Below are 16879 nucleotides of genomic sequence, written 5' to 3'. Positions count from 1 at the left end.
AGTAATGGTCTCAAGTTGCAATGGGGGAGGTTTAGATTGGATATTAGGAAAAACTTTTTCACTAAGAGGGTGGTGAAACACTGGAATGCGTTACCTAGGGAGGTGGCAGAATCTCCTTCCTTAGAGGTTTTTAAGGTCAGGCTTGACAAAGCCCTGGCCGGGATGATTTAACTGGGAATTGGTCCTGCTTCGAGCAGGGGGTTGGACTAGATGACCTTCTGGGGTCCCTTCCAACCCTGATATTCTATGATTCCTGTCTCCCATCCTCTATCTTGCCTATTAAGATAGTGAGCTCTTTGGGGCAGGGGCAGTCTTTTACTATGTCTGTGCAGCACCCAGCACAAAGCAACCCTGAGCTCAAAATTTGCTAAAAAGAACCTAAAAATTCTGTGCTCCTCCTCTTCCCTGCAAAAGACCTTTCCCCAAAGGGGACATCAGCATTAAGGGCTGGGATCTTCAGTCACTGGTGTAGATGTTTCAGAAGCCCACTGATGGGCAGTGAGGTTTGGCATTGCTTCCAGAGCAGCTGGCCCGGACAATGCCTGTGAGCAAAATCTAGTGAACTAGGGCAGTTTCTCCTGACCTTGCACAGGCACCTCAAAACACTGAGCAGAATCTCCCCATGTCTTCTGGCATATTGCCTCCCCACACCTCCTAATTAACGTGCACTTGGGGGCAGTTAGGGCACTGCAAGTATTCTTACCATAGGTGTTTGTCCCGAAGTTCTTTTCTTTCTTAAGATCTTGCAGCCAAACTGCCAGGATGGTAGAGTCTAAGTTCCAAAGCAGCTCGTTAACCTGATGGGACAGAGTCTCTCATTGGTGTTTCTGCCCCTATACAAGGCAGACCACTCAAGGTTAAAAATGTTAGCTGGCTCCCTCCTTACCCAGACAGCACACAAGTGAGCACACCATTGCAGGGACTAGAAAGCAGTAACATATTACAAAGCTTATGCCAGGAAATCCCCCAGGCATGATGTGAAGATGGTAGACCCCAGCCCTGTCTTAGGAAACTAAGGGGGGAATTAAGTAGAACCTCTTATATACTCTGCACAGTGCCTGCGGGAGGGAACAGCTTAAACAAGCCCACTGAGGAGTGTCACACTCTCCATTCACACAACAGTCGTGCTCTGCCATATTTTAGATCCTACTCTTTCCCATGCATCACCTGCAACCCCACCCCAGCTACAAGGCACAGTGGTGTCGCTGAAATAGAGCCTTCTCCCCAGCTGGGGCGAGACCGTCCAGCGGCTGGAAGTGTTGTCTCCAGGAGATCCTGGTGACCAAATGCTAGAGCCTCTGGAGGGGCTGCTGTCTCCTCAGTAGGGAACGCACTTAAAAAAAATACACTGCCTTCAGTGGGAGACGGGTTGAGCCCATGGTTCTGCTCTTGCTCCTAGGTACTTTGTGACCAAGAGATAGATAAGAGCTTGATTTTAAAGAAGTCTGAATTTCCCAGGGTGCTGAGTGCCCAGCTGGAGTCAACAGGGCCACCTGTAGCCCAGCACTCCTGAGCTGGGCCCGTGCATACTACAAAGGACTCTTTCACCCAACCTCTCTTGTAAAGAGTCACAATTTGGTGCTTCCTACCTCCCGTCTCTTTCTGTAAAGACTAAAGTCTGTCAGTGACTAAAGGCAACGATGGGCCCAGTCTGCAGAGATCGGAGCTAGACACAAATCTGGATCTGCAGTTTAGATTCAGATCACTATCAAGATGAGAACTAGCAACTAATTTGAAATCTGGATCCAGGTTACTCTAGATTTGGGGTTACTCAGATCTGGGCCCGTCACTACTGACCACAACCCTTCATGTTCAGCAGACCCCAGCAGACAGGTCTCCACACCAAGTAGCAGCAAGCACTGCATACATAGGAGGGCGACAGCCTGGACCCCTCACCTACCTTGGCTTGGCCTTTCTGAAATGGGAGGGTGAATTCCCCGTGAAGGAGACCATTTTTCTCAAAGAAGACAATATCATGTTTGTTGGGTTTCTCCTGTGTGGATGCTATCAGGCTTCCAGAGGGCCTTAAAACAAATGCAAGGGTAATGCATGAGTGACCACAACTGATTGCAAATTTAAGGCAAAGAACACATCTAGCTGCTTGCCCTTGCCCAGTAGCACACAAACCAAAGGAGGACCAGAGCATGTGCTGTTATCAGGCCTCCAGCCAAAGCTCTTGCACTGCGATGCAGACCTTACTCCGGGTTCACAACACCCCTGTAGAAATAATATTAATACAGGAGAAGATAAGTGCTGCTGTCCCTCCCAAAGCTGAGCCAGCCTGGTGAGGTGTTGCTATAAGACCATACATAGAGCCTAACCTCTCCTACCAGCTCTGGCCTCACCTCCTGAGTGGAAGGGGGAGCTGCCCTGGGAAACAGGAATGACCGGCTCTAAACAGCTCTTCCTCTTTACATGTTTGACTAGAAAGAGGGAAGCTCAAAGCACAAAAACAAAGGAGGGAAAGGATCCTTCAGGCTCTGACAGATGTTGAGGAAGCACCTCAGCCAATGAACAAAACCCAACCCCATCCACCAGGAACACACGCTGCTCATTACTCACTTCCACGCCAGTGCTTGTTCTAGTCCTGGGATAGGCTCACTTGTCGACTGTAAGACCAGCTCCCTGCTCCACACTCTGACCTTCCGGGCTCCTACACGAATCAAGGGGTGGGGGGGGGGGGGGGGGAAGAGATAGACAGGAAACTCAGGAGAAGCGTACTCTGCTTTTGGTGGGGTGAGGTGCGGGTGGAAAGGGACAACTTCTTCATGAAGACCCAGAGCACAAATGCAAAGTATGGGCACCCCTCACAGATAATGGCAGCTGCAGACAGGCTCACTGGAGTTGCTGTGCAACTCACAATTATGACACAGCTGTGCGTGATTTTGCACAAGATTGGACAATTTGATTGTGACCATTCTCCTGCTTAAAGCGTCAGAAAATAACTCTTTTCTGCTTGGAGTTTCTCATGTGCATTCTATATTCAAACTTCCCAAACAACTCTGAGTTTCACATGTCCTTGCATTTCTGAGAGTTCAGATTCCAAAAACAACTTCTTTTGCATTCTGAGATGCGCTGAACAGTTTTGGCCCAGCCACAATTAAAAGACTGCTTGATGCGCGACATTAACTCCTTCCGTGCATGGTCCTGAATGAGAACAGGGACCCAGCTGACACTTGAAATAAATGAGGGTCAAAATCCAAACTGTTTGGAAGACCAGCTTCTCTGGTAGCAGTTTCATGTTCTGACAGAATGCCCCAGATAACAAATGGGAGAGGCTCGGGTCTGGCCCTGCAGAGGACAGCCTAACTTGCACCCTTTGGTTCTATAAGCTATGACGTTCTGTTGGCACCCCAACTGGGTAGGGACATAACACTGAGTTACAATCACAGCTATCTGCCAGAACCCAGCACCCGAGGTTTTGATCAGAACAAGTGAAGTATCAGTTAGTGATAGCAAGTTACTTACTCCCCAATACGTTTGGAAACCAAGGCAAAAGCCACATAAGCTGGGTGTTTCTAATGGGCAGGAGGAGCAGTTTGGAAAGGTTTGCTTTCAGAAGAGCATGGTTTCAAAAGTTTGCTCCTAGCCTGAGACAGGGAGGAGTGAGAGGGAGAAATAAAACACACCAGCAATTCTAGCCACTGCTTTGCTTTCCAGGATGCGGCAGAAACTACCACCCCCCTTGTGCAATAGCCATCACACCATTTCTTACCTTGGCTAATCTCCGAATCCAAGCCTGAGAGACAGACAATTAGGTCAATGGAAAGTGAGAAAGAGCAGAGCTGTGAAGTTAGAATCTAGGCCCGTTTCCCTGCACAGGGGCATTTCAGGTCCAGAGTTTTACTCAGACCCATCTATACTGAAAACCAGGCCCAAAATGGAAGGAAAAACCTTCCACTTTTTTCTTTAATTGCCAATTACTAAATATGACAAAGTAAGGCAGCTTTACCAGCTTGATAAACTGATAGCCTCCCACACCAGCACAGGTAAATACTTCAATTTGGGGCTGGGCAGATTTTCTACATCAGTTAATCCATACCTGTCTGTGGACAAATAGCGCTCACTGCTACAAACTGCCCATCTCCTCTCCAGGTGACTCGGGGTCGGCCATCATCAGAGGATGAAGCAGGTGGCACTTCCTGAAGTTTTACAGGAAAAAACAAAGGATCAGGTGTAAGTCTGAAATGGCTGCTGCTGGAATGGCCTTTGACTACAGAAAGCTATTGGCTGCCCCTACCCTTTGCAAGAGTCCATTATGTAGTTTATTACAACAACAAAAACAGTGTTAAAAGAATGTTAAGGTGGCAAAGTTAAGCACTCAACAGTTAGGAAATGCCAGTAATAAGACTGTCCATGCAACCTTAATTTGGCCCCCTTGTGCGCCTGCATTATGATACAGCCTTTAATGACAATCACATCCATTTTAGTCACAGGTCTTCTCACTTTTTCAGTGCACAGGACAGACTGCACTCTAGGGATGAACCAGGGCTGTGTAGTAAAGGGGGCTGTTGTCTGTGGGACCCTGTCTGATGGGTTGCAGAAGTTTGAAGGTGTGCGGTGAATTAGACAGGGAACTGCAGAAAGAGAAAGGCTGGTCTTCTGGTTAGAACAGTTGAATGCCAGACTGGAGAACAGGATTCTATCCCTCCCTCTGCCATGGGGTTCTTGTGCGATGCTGGGCAAGGCACTAACACCAACACATTCAGAGGTGATGGATCACTAACTGTGTGCTCCTTGTTTCCTGGGACCCTGAACTTGAGACCCTGGGGTCTGATCTGCAGAAGTGCTGAGCACTCACAGCTGCTACTCAGGTCAACGGGAGCTGCGCTGTGAACATATGAGGCACTATACAATAGCACATACGCTGAAAAATCATGCCCCAGGTGTCTCAAATTGGGCATCCAAAATTAGTGGAATCTTTTGAAAATTTTGGCTTTAATCTGTGCCTCAATTCCCAATAAAACTGCACATCTCACAGGGGTGCTGTGAAGACACATTTGTTAATGTTTGGGAAGCGCTCACACTTCGCTGATGAAGTGCCAGAGAAGAGCCCATGAGGAAATTCAGAATTCTATCTTCATAGCAGAGTTCAAACAGTGTGAAAAATAATAAGGCATGGGGGACACACTGAATTATGTGGCTAAAATAAAATATTAACTAGCTCTCATTAAGTCACCACTGTCCACCCTGTACGCTGAACAAGGCAGGGGTCCTATGGAAAAAACTGTCCGTGATCATAATGTAAAAAGAAAAGGAGTACTTGTGGCACCTTAGAGACTAACCATAAGCTTTCGTGAGCTACAGCTCACTTCATCGGATACATCCGATGAAGTGAGCTGTAGCTCACGAAAGCTTATGGTTAGTCTCTAAGGTGCCACAAGTACTCCTTTTCTTTTTGCGCATACAGACTAACACGGCTGCTACTCTGAAACCTATCATAATGTAGACACACAAGGGAGCAGAATTAAGGCTGTACAGGTATCCTTCATTCTGGCTTTTCATAACTGTTGAGTGCTTGACTTTGCCATCGTAGTGTTTCTTAACTTAATTTTGTTTGTGTTATTTCCTAGGATTTAAAAAAGTAAATGGCAAAAAAAGATTCCACCATGTGACATCTCTCTGAATTTGACACCCACCCAGGCCATCAGCAGGGCTGGAACCATAGACCCAAAGCATAGACCTCTGCCACATAAGCTGAGTAACTGTTAGCAGTAGAGTAGAATCTCAGAGTTATGAACACCAGAGTCACCAACTGACCAGCCAACCACACACCTCATTTGGAACCAGAATTAAGCAATCAGACAGCAGCAGAGACACACACACACAGAGCAAATACAGTACAGTACAGTACCGTGTTAAACAAACTATTAAAAAAATAAAGGGAAAGCAGCATTTTTCTTCTGCATAGTAAACTTTCAAAGCTGTATTAAGTTAATGTTCAGTGGTAAACTCTTGAAAGAACAACCATAACCTTCTGTTCAGAGTTACGAACATTTCAGAGTTACAAACAACCTCCATTCCTGAGGTGTTCGTAACGCTGAGCTTCTACGGTAGTAGGTTGTCATCTGCCACTGGGACCAGCCACTAGAGGGGGATGAGACACTTTGCCAATGGGTTTCACAGATATTTTCTGACAGCTGAGGAATGATGAGTCTCAGAGACCCTGGGCTTCATTCCGGGCTCAGGAGGGGAGCATGCTCTAGTGGGCAAAGACCTTTCTGCCCATTTCCCCCAAAGCCTGACCCCCTTCCTGCCCTGTACTCTCCAATCTGTCCCAATTTGTCTCCTAGTCCCAGTGCCAGTCTCCACTGCTCCCCACGTTCCACATTCCAGGCCCAGTCTCCTTGCCCAGCCAGTCCTCACTTCCCCCTGGGGGTACCCCAAACTAGTCACAGACTTCCCTTCACGCTAGCTCCAGTCTATTCCCCCAGGCACCTTGTCTCAGTCTCCTTGCCCAACCAGTTTAAGGCACTCCCAACTCCTTGTCCTATGTCAGACTTCCCCACCTCCCCATCCTCGCATTGGCTTCTTGTCCCAATCTACTCCCTCCCGACCCAGCTCTTGATCCTCTGTGCTCAAGTCAGGTTGCTTCCTCCTCCACACTCCCTGGGCCCCAGCAAAGGGTCACTGTGCGCACAGGACACAATATCCCTGCTCTCAGCTCTGGTGCCCGGTGCCACAAAATCCCCATGCAGCCAGGGACAGCAATTGTAGGGAAAGTCCTGCTCAGCCCCTGAAGCCTGGGATGGTGTATGTGCAGTCCAGTTGCCATGTAGGAGCTATGAGGGGACAGAGAATGCTCAGTGCAAACAGGATCTTCAGAGAATTTAGCTGCTGCACTTTAACAAGTATGAAATAAGACTTCCTGAAGGCTTATAACTTGACCAATTTTGGTGAATTTTTATGGAAACAGCAAAAGGCACATCCCTGAGACAAAGGCCTTGCCATATTTTCAAAGTCTATGCCCCAAAGCTTGGGGATGCTATCGTCTGCCAATGAAACAGCAGTAAGTACTTTTTAAAAACTTGGGTAAAACAAAATATTCCTCTCCAATCTCATTCTCAGAAAAACAGTTGAACCATTTTAGGTGAAACTTTAAAAAAAATCCTGTGACAGACATCTGGCGTGAAAGTTTCAATGCGAACAGTTAAAGTTTGGCAAAGATGCAAGCAACTGAAAACAGAGTCTTATAACAGGAAGCACTGGGCAAACTGCACACCAGGCAGCACCACCTGCGCTGTCTGTTGTGTTTGAAAACCACTCCGAACCGGTCAGGTGCTGAGTGAGCAGTACAGGCATTCAACCCCGCATTACTGAAGTAGAGAGGGGGGAAAAGTATTTGACTTAAATCAAGTGAACAGTGAACAAATTAGGTGATAAAAAAGAAACGGATAGAAATAGGGACATAATGTCAGGGAAGAAGCAGGAAAGCGTGAGTGTCATCTCTCTGCATAGCATGGAGGGAAAGACAATAGCTCTCTCTGTATAGCTGTCCCATCTGGGCAGCATGGAGACCTCAGATGTCAGTGCAGTACCGTTTGCTTGCGATGAGCTGCCTGTTTGCCCTCCGATCCATGGAACTGTGTCTCCTTTTTACCCCAACCAACAGTGATGAACTTTCCTACAGGAGAGAGAATTGCAATATCTGAAGACTTACAAAATGATACCATGCAGTTTGACAGACAAATAGAACCTCAAGTCAGCATCGCCTTCCTAGCCTATTGTGCAGGACAAGCTGTTAGATCTATTCTGTGGGATGCATTTCCTAGAGATACATATGACTAACAGCACTGCAGCAGCTGGGTAACTTTCCAGCAGGTTTGACACATTTAGCGCCTCTGCTGCCAAGAAAATATTGACACTCAGCTGCAATTTACTAACCTGACAGAAGTATCCTGCTACCTCCTGGGCAGAGTTCATGCTGTTTGTTCATTTCATTCATTATTATGAGAGAACAATGAAATACTTTTGAGTGTCTGTATTCACTGCAACAACTCACCTTCCCCAAAGTCATCCTGGTGGATCTCCCTTTCAGTAATTGGTTCAAAGTCCTTTGTCATCATTATAAGAGTTTGCTGACCTGCATTGTAAACATACGAGCCAGGATTAAAAGTTACATGTGTGGTATTCTCCAGTGCCAGAGAGAAGGTTGAATTCAGTTTCCCTGTTTGTCATATAGCAAAAGCAGAGGGGAAAAAAAATCACTCCCAACAACAGGAAAATATGATTGTAAAGCCACAAAAATTGGCAGGGTGACTCGGAGGCAAACAGTTCTTGAACACTACCTTGAATTCAGCTTTGAAACTGAGTAGGCTTTAAGTTGACAGTGATTCCTATAAGTAGAGAAGGTCTTAAAGCAAAACCACAAATTCAATGCAGTAACATCCAAAAATCTAGTGAAAAACCACAGCATATGTATTGAATTTCTTACCTCTACAATTACAATTGTAAAATCTCAGTGTTATTTCACCTCCGCATGAAGTCATGGTTATCTTTTTAATGAGTCCTATTGTGACGCTCTGTAACTCGGGGGAACACCATACACCCCCGCATGTTCATCTTTATAAAATGATTGTGTGGTATCCAATGCAAAGTTTGTCATGTTGGGTGTCTTCAGAAGGCTGATCATGCACTGAGCATGGTTGTAACAATAACGTTATAATAAGGTTACAGTTTATAATTTCATGTATATAGTTACGAGGCTGAATATGTATCCTCATGGCTTAAAGCAAGCCCAGGAAAAAAACTCTGCCTCTCTGTTCTTGGAGTTCACACCTCGTCAGGGCATGGATGGGATAAACCCAGCCCAGCCTCACAGGAACAACGGATACTGGCTTAGGCAGCAACAAAACAATCTACTAGACCCTAGAGGAAGTCAATCCCTTCCTTTGGGCAGTTTGGGACTGTGATGGGGTAATGCCCACCTGACTCTGAGGAGGGCGGGGGGGGGGGGGGGGAGGGAGAAGAGCCAAGAGGAAAGAAAGGACATGATAAAAGGGAGAGACTCTCTCTTCCTCCTACAGCAAGTTAAAGAAGTATGGGCTGGATGAATGGACTATAAAGGTGGATAGAAAGTTGGCTAGATTGTTGGGCTCAACGGGTAGTGATCAATGGCTCCATGTCTAGTTGGCAGCCGGTATCAAGTGGAGTGCCCCAAGGGTCGGTCCTCGGGCCGGTTTTGTTCAGTATCTTCATAAATGATCTGGAGGATGGCGTGGATTGCACCCTCAGCAAGGTTGCAGATGACACTAAACTGGGAGGAGAGGTAGATACGCTGGAGGGTAGGGATAGGATACAGAGGGACCTAGACAAATTAGAGGATTGGGCCAAAGAAATCTGATGGGGTTCAACAAGGACAAGTGCAGGGTCCTGCACTTAGGAAGGAAGAATCCCATGCACCGCTACAGACTAGGGACCGAATAGCTAGGCAGCAGTTCTGCAGAAAAGGACTTAGGGGTTACAGTGGACGAGAAGCTGGATATGAGTCAACACAGTTCCCTTGTTGCCAAGGCGGCCAATGGCACTTTGGGATGTATAAGTAGGGGCATTGCCAGCAGAGCGAGGGACGTGATCGTTCCCCTCTATTTGACATTGGTGAGGCCTCATCTGGAGTACTGTGTCCAGTTTTGGGCCCCACGCTACAAGAAGGACATGGAAAAATTGGAAAGCGTCCAGTGGAGGGCAACAAAAATGATTAGGGGACTGGAACACACGACTTATGCGGAGAGGCTGAGAGAACTGGGATTGTTTAGTCTACGGAAGAGAAGAATGAGGGGGGATTTGATAGCTGCTTTCAACTTCCTGAAAGGGGGTTCCAAAGAGGATGGATCTAGACTGTTCTCAGTGGTAGCTGATGACAGAACAAGGAGCAATGGTCTCAAGTTGCAGTGGGGGAGGTTTAGGTTGGATATTAGAAAAAAACTTTTTCACTAGGAGGGTGGTGAAGCACTGGAATGCGTTACCTAGGGAGGTGGTGGAATCTCCTTCCTTCGAGGTTTTTAAGGTCAGGCTTGACAAAGCCCTGGCTGGGATGATTTAGTTGGGGTTGGTCCTGCTTTGAGCAGGGGGTTGGACTAAATGACCTCCTGAGGTCCCTTCTAACCCTGATATTCTATGATTCTAAGTGACAGAAAAGGAAAGAGACCTGGGTGTGTTGGTCAATAACAGGGTGACAATGAGCCACCAATGTAATGCAGTTACGAAAGAGGCAAATATGATGCTATGATGCATCAGGCAGGACATATTCAGGAGAGAGAGAGAGAGAGAGTAGTAATGCCATTTTACAAGGCACTGGTAAGACCTCATCTGGAGCCCGTACAATTCTGATCACCCACGTTCAAGAGAGATGAATTCAAACCAGAACTGGTGCAGATAAGTGATCGGGGGAATGGAGGGCCTATCTTATGAGGGGAGACTGGAAGAGTTAGGCTTGCTAAGCCTAGCAAAACAAAGGTCGAGAGGGGATGAGACTACTCTCTATAAATACATCGGGGGGGGGGAGGGACAACAGGGAGGAAGAAGAGCTATCGAAGATAAAGGACAATATTGGCATAAGACCAAAAAGATATCAACTGGCCATGAACAAATTCAGACTGGAAATTTGAAGGTTTCTAACCATCAGAGGGTGAGGTTCTGGAAGTCTCCCAGTAGGAGCTGTGGAGGCAAACAACTTAATTTTGAGAGAAAGCTGGACATGTACAAGAGGAATTGCATAGCAGGGCCTGGCAGCTCTTAGAGTCCCTCCTGATCTATGTCAGATAGTCATAAAAATCTCATGCTTCAGGTCTTCAGCTGGTCACCCACAGGGTCAGGAAAGGATATTCTCTCTCCCCCTCCCCCCGGCAAAGTATTCTGGGGTTTTTTCATCTCCTTCCTCTGAAGCACCAGAGATGGCCACGGCTGGAGATAGGACATTGGCTGGTATGGGCTGATGCTTTGAGGTGGCACTAAGTCTCTTTCTCAGGTGGCTGGTTCTTGCTCACATGCTCAGGGTCTAACAGGCCATATGTGGGGTCAAGAAAAATTTTTCCCCCAGGTCAGATAGGCAGCGACCTTGGGATTTTTTGCCTTCGTCTGCAGCCTGGGATGCGGGTCACTTGCCAGGGTTATCTTGGTGTATGTCACTTAATCAATTCCCTCCCATTCCAGGGACGTTGGGCACCTCAGGCCCTCCTGTTCTGTCTTTGGAACACAATAGTTTAGACTAGGGCTTTGATTAATGGCAGTTACCTCGTGCAATTAACTCAAAAAAATTAATCGCAGTTTTAATTGCACTGTTAAACAATAGAATACCAACTGAAATTTTTTAAATATTTTGGATGTTTTTCTACATTTTCATATATATTGTATTCTGTGTTAATTGAAATCAAAGTGTATATTTTTTATTACAAATATTTGCACTGTAAAAATAAGCAAATAGTATTTTTCAATTCACCTCATACAAGTACTGTAGTGCAAACTCTTTATTGTGAAAGTGCAACTTACAAATGTAGAATTTGTTACATAACTGCACCCAAAACCAAAACAATATAAAACTTCAGTGCCTACAAGTCCACTCAGTCCTACTTCTTGTTCAGCCAATCGCTAAGACAAACAAGTTTGTTTACATTTACAGGAGATAATGCTGCCCTCTTGTTAAGACTTGGCTACACTTGCGAGTTACAGCGCATTAAAGGAGCCCCAGGCACACTAGCTCACTATCCGTCCACACTGGCAAGGTATGCAGAGCACTCTGACTCTGCAGCCACAGCACTGCTGGTACTCCACCTCGGCGAGTGCAATAACATTTCCTGCGCCCCCGCTGGAGCGCTGCAGCGCCAGTGTGAACGAGGTGTTGCTTTACTGCGCTCTGATCAGCCTCCGGAAATGTCCCATAATCCCCTTAAGTCAAGTGGCCACTCTTCTCATTGTTGCATGAAATCGGATGCAGGAATGATGAAATGCTTTTAAAGCTCCCTTTCGGAGAAGCTGGCTGCTTATCAGCTCTGAGAAAACGCAAACGTTTACTGATTGCTTTGAGTGAGTGAGAGAGGTGGGGGGAGGGGGGTCTGAACTTACAAGACAGCACGCTGACACTTAGCACCCCAAAAACCCACTCTCCCCCCCACATACACACAACACACTCCCTGTCACACTCCACCCCACCCCCATTTGAAAAGCACGTCACAGTCACTTGCATGCTGGGATAGCTGCCCATAATGCACTGCTCCCAATGCTGCAAATGTGGCCACGCCAGTGCGCTGTCAGCATGGACAGACTGCAGCGCTTTCCCTACTGCGCTCGCTGAAGGCAGGTTTAACTCCCAGTGCTCTACATCTGCAGGTGTAGCCATGCCCTTATTTAAAATGTCACCAGAAAGTGAGAACAGGCATTTGCATGGCACTTTTGTAGCCAGCACTGCAAGGTATTTACACGCCAGATATGCTAAACATTCGTATGCCCCTCCATGCTTTGATCACCGTTCCAGAGGACAAGCTTCCATGCTGATGACGCTCATTAAAAAAATAATATGTTAATTAAATTTCTGACTGAACTCCTTGGGGAAGAATTGTATGTTCCTGGCTGTTTAACCCACCTTCTGCCATATATTTCATGATATAGCAGTCTTGGATGATGACCCAGCACATGTTGTTCATTTTAAGAACACTTTCACTGCAGATTTCACAAAACGCAAAGAAGGTACCAATGTGATATTTCTAAAGATAGCTACAGCACTCGATCCAAGGTTTAAGAATCAGAAGTGCTTTCCAAAATCTGAGAGAGATGAGGTGTGGAGCCTGCTTTCAGAATTCTTAAAAGAGCAACACTCACATGCGGAAACTATAGAACCCGAACCACCAAAAGAGAAAATTAATCTTCTTCTGGTGGCATCTGACTCAGATAATGAAAATGAACATGCATCGAACCACGCTGCTTGGGACTGTTACCGAGTACAGCCCATCATCAGTATGGAATGGCAGTTGAAGCATTAAGGGGTATATGAATCTTTAGCGCAGCTAGCACATAAATATCTTGCGACGCCAGCTACAACAGTGCCATGAGAATGCCTGTTCTCACTTTCAGGTGACATTGTAAACAAGAAGCGGGCAGCATTATCTCCTGCAAATGTAAACAAACTTGTTTGTCTCAGCGACTGGGTGAACAAGAAGGAGGACTGAGTGGACTTGCAGGCTCTAAAATTTTACCTTGTTTTGTTTCTGAATGCAGGTTTTTTTGTACATAATTCTACATTTGTAAGTTCAACTTTCATAATAAAGAGATTGCACTACAGTACTTAGGTGAATTGAAAAATAAGATTTTTTTTTACAGTACAAATACTTGCAATAAAAATAAATATGAAGTGAGCACTGTGCACTTTGTATTCTGTGTTGTAATTGAAATTAATATATTTGAAAACGTAGAAAACATCCAAAACTATTTAAAATTTTACTCTATTATTGTTTAACAATGCACTCCTGGATGTTTTTTAATTGCATGATTAATCGCGATTAATGTTTTTAATCGCTTGACAGCCCTAGTTTAGACCAATATATTACAACCCTCAGGAGACTAATTTCATTTGTCGGGTTTTGCTGGGTGATGTTAATGGCTTGTGCTATATAGGAGGTCAGACTAGATCACCTGGTGATCCCTTCTGGGCTTCAGCTTTATGACTATCTTTTGCTGTTGCCTTTAATAGAAAGGATGAGAAGCCATTTCTCCTATGAAGGCTGTCGCAAGGAATTTAACACACCTATCCCAGCTTTTCTGGATCCAACACCAGATTTTACTTCCTTGAGAGAGATCTGTAAAGCTGCTGAAATCAGAACGTGTGTGTGTCATAATTGTTCAGGGCCAGGTAACTGGATTACACAAGCATAGTTCAGGGTGAGCAAAGGGGCAGAATTTGGCCCTATGAAAAATTATGAAAGGCTACACTAAACTATCTTGTATTTGCTCAACAGAGTTTACAAACAGACGATCATCTGTACCTGTAACCAGCAGAACAAGCTCCTGGTCAGGACTCCAGCTCATGGTGGTCAGACCAGTGTCCACACTCCCAACACATTCGAGCTGTAAGAGAGCAATCAGCAGCGTGAGGTATTCGTGTATGTATGGGTGATACATATTCAACAGCAAGAAAGGAATGTCTCTCCAATGTATTGTTCTGATTTACAAGGAGCTCGGGGAGATGACAATTGCACTAGCTGTGGCTGCTCATGATTGTCAGAGCTGTGCTCTGGTAACAGGCCCAATCCCTTTTGGTGAAGAGAAGGGAAACTCCAGATACCTGCAAAATGACTCAGTCTTACACACAAGGAGTCTCAGTACACACACAGTGAATTTCAAGACACCAAAATATATTCCAAGCAAAAACAGTAAGCATTAAAACAATGTTAAGGCTGAGACATCAATCTGTAAAGCCAAGACATACAAGATCAGAAGCTAAACCTTAACTCTGACCCTAGTGCTCATGCGCTAGAGATGATATTTTCTGGCATTAGACACGTTGTTAATACATATTATAGGACATGATCTTTCATACACTAAAATGACAATACTTTACACAGTCTTCAGAATATGCTTTTTTTTTTTTTTACACTAAAGTCTGAGTGACATTTGCAAAATATGCCACATGTGAACAAAGTTGGCTGAGATGGAAATAGCAGCTATCCAAGTTTCAGCACAGACTGGCTGTCAGGGTATCACCTAACCCTGGAGCTTGCCCTGCCTATTCTAGCACTCCCCTTGCTGCTACTTCCTTTGCAGCTGCACCAGTTGGAGTACAATAGCAGATCTTCAGGAAGCGTCATTATAGATAGGACGCTAGTGAGTTTAAGCAACTTGCCCAAGATCGCACACAAATCCATAGCAGAGCATGGACTAGAACCCCACCCCAAACAAAGTCTGACGTCCCAGTCCACTGCGCTATTCCCTGGGCTAAACAGTTCTGGTTTCTCATTAATGTTGCCTGGCAGTTATGTTTTATGACCTTTAATCATGGAACGTAAACCTTTTAGTCTTTAAATGAGATCTATACATAAGAAACATGATTCTAATATACATTAGTTTTCTCTGAAGACATTCTGCACTAACTGATAAATATGTTAGGTTTATAATTCAGCTTTGTTTTTAAATAACATTTTGCTCGGAGGTTAACAAATTAACCGATTTCAGTAGGACTCCCGGTGCAGGCATTGGGGTAGGGGCATAGTTCCCAATGCTTCATTACTTTTCATTGTCAAGGAATTAACTGGATGACCAACACTTCCAAGTTATATAAATTCTGCCCTCAGTTACACCCAAGAAACCCCAGAGAAGTCAGTAAGGCTACATGGGTAAGAATGGAGGCAGGCTATGACTTCTCCTTTTACCTTCCAGCTTACCTGCTTTGTACTGAGGTTGCACAGTATAACATCTCCAGCTGCCGTAGCAACACACACACTCTCCTGATCTGGCAGATCTTCAATGCCCACAACGTGGCCACTTCCATCTTCTGGCAGAAAACCATCCACAGTCAAGGAAATTTCATTCGTCACCTAGACAGAGAGAACAGACAATCAGAAAATGACACGTTACTTTGTTTAGATTTATACAAATCCGGGGCGGGGGAACTATCTATACACTCTAGGCACCCAACATCTCCAAGAAATACAGCACAATTACCACCTCACATGGAGCAGTAAGATTTAATAGAACTCATCACCACTGAGCCAGGCAACTCAGACATCAGACAGGGAAATATCTGACTTTATTCTCAGTTACACTGGAATATTTCATTGCTTTTCAAACTGATTATTTAGGTGAAAGATCAATCAACAAATGGCAATGTTCCTTCACAGAACGTGTCCCATTAAGTATCATTTTATGACCCCTATGCCCCCCACATCAAATGGACTATAAGAAGATGCAAGTTCCTGCTGAATTTGCTCCAATGTTTCTGAAGGATCATATAGACAGCAGAGGGATAGCATCACCTTAAATACACATGACTGAAATGGTTTTCACATGCTGGTTTTACAAACTACACATCAGAATACTATAGCTAGAAGATTAGAGAAAAGCCTCCTCTCCTCTTCTTTAGCTTCTTTACTAGGTACACTGGAGAGCACATTTTTTAGCGCCAGTTGTACTTGTACAGTGGAAATAGTCAATCAGCTTCCCCGACCTGTGTGGGCCTTTCACACAGCAAATGAGGAGAGAAAAGCAATTATAAATCCTAAAACGGTGATTGTAAAACCATGCATACTGGCAGGTGATGTGTGTGTGCGTGCATGTCAGAGCGGGGCGAGCATATTTAATGACTTAACTTGATTTTTGTAATTCTCTAGATTTCAGGTTGATGGTGTCACTAGAATCAGCATGGAGATTCTATAGAAGTGTCCTTCCTCATCACCTGACACCAGGGAAGTATGAGAACTCTTCCATCAACAGAGTTACAGAATAGAGTACGGGGGAGCAAGCTAGCTGCAGGGCAGTAGCAAAGCATACTCTTAAGCAAAATGGGAGGGATCGAGCTTTCAGAGTATTCAGTCACTTGGTCAAAAGCTGCAGCCTGGGACTGCAGCAGACAGAGTGCACTCAGCAAGGGAGAGAAGTGCCTCATGCTGCTCTGCAGCATGCCTCCCAGAGAAATCTGTGCAGTACTAACAGATTCCAGGGACAACTGGGCCCAGACCCTCCCAGAGGAAGCACTGCCACAAAGCAAGGGCTCGTAAGGAAGACAGAAAAACTTCTCTTCCCTTGTGTTCTGAGTGGAACTGAAATTTACACCATATTCGGGTTACATCTTCATCTGCAAGACAACTTCTGTACCTTTTCAAGTCCTACCTACGAGTTCACGGCTGCTGTAGCTAGCGGGACGAGTACGCAACAATGCTTGTACAAGTTTTGCAAA

General features: G+C 45.3%; 1 protein-coding gene across 6 annotated transcripts in view; it reads right to left on the bottom strand.

The window, feature by feature from the left end:
- The window catches only part of ELP1 (elongator acetyltransferase complex subunit 1), a 113893-nt gene that overhangs the window by 86940 nt on the left and 10074 nt on the right, over positions 1–16879 (bottom strand). For all 6 annotated transcript variants that reach the window (XM_074953692.1, XM_074953694.1, XM_074953693.1 and 3 more), the window contains exons 3-10: positions 15369–15521; positions 13974–14055; positions 8003–8083; positions 7539–7624; positions 4043–4142; positions 2563–2653; positions 1901–2024; positions 704–797 (exon numbers count right to left, since the gene is read on the bottom strand). In XM_074953692.1, the coding sequence (XP_074809793.1) occupies positions 704–797; positions 1901–2024; positions 2563–2653; positions 4043–4142; positions 7539–7624; positions 8003–8083; positions 13974–14055; positions 15369–15521 (811 nt within the window). The remainder of the gene's footprint in view (positions 1–703; positions 798–1900; positions 2025–2562; positions 2654–4042; positions 4143–7538; positions 7625–8002; positions 8084–13973; positions 14056–15368; positions 15522–16879) is intronic.

The sequence above is a fragment of the Natator depressus genome, chromosome 5, assembly GCF_965152275.1.
Source record: "Natator depressus isolate rNatDep1 chromosome 5, rNatDep2.hap1, whole genome shotgun sequence".
In the NCBI taxonomy this organism is placed as follows: domain Eukaryota; kingdom Metazoa; phylum Chordata; order Testudines; family Cheloniidae; genus Natator; species Natator depressus.
The sequence above is the reverse complement of the archived record's forward strand: the minus strand, read 5'-3'. Positions and strand labels throughout refer to the sequence as shown.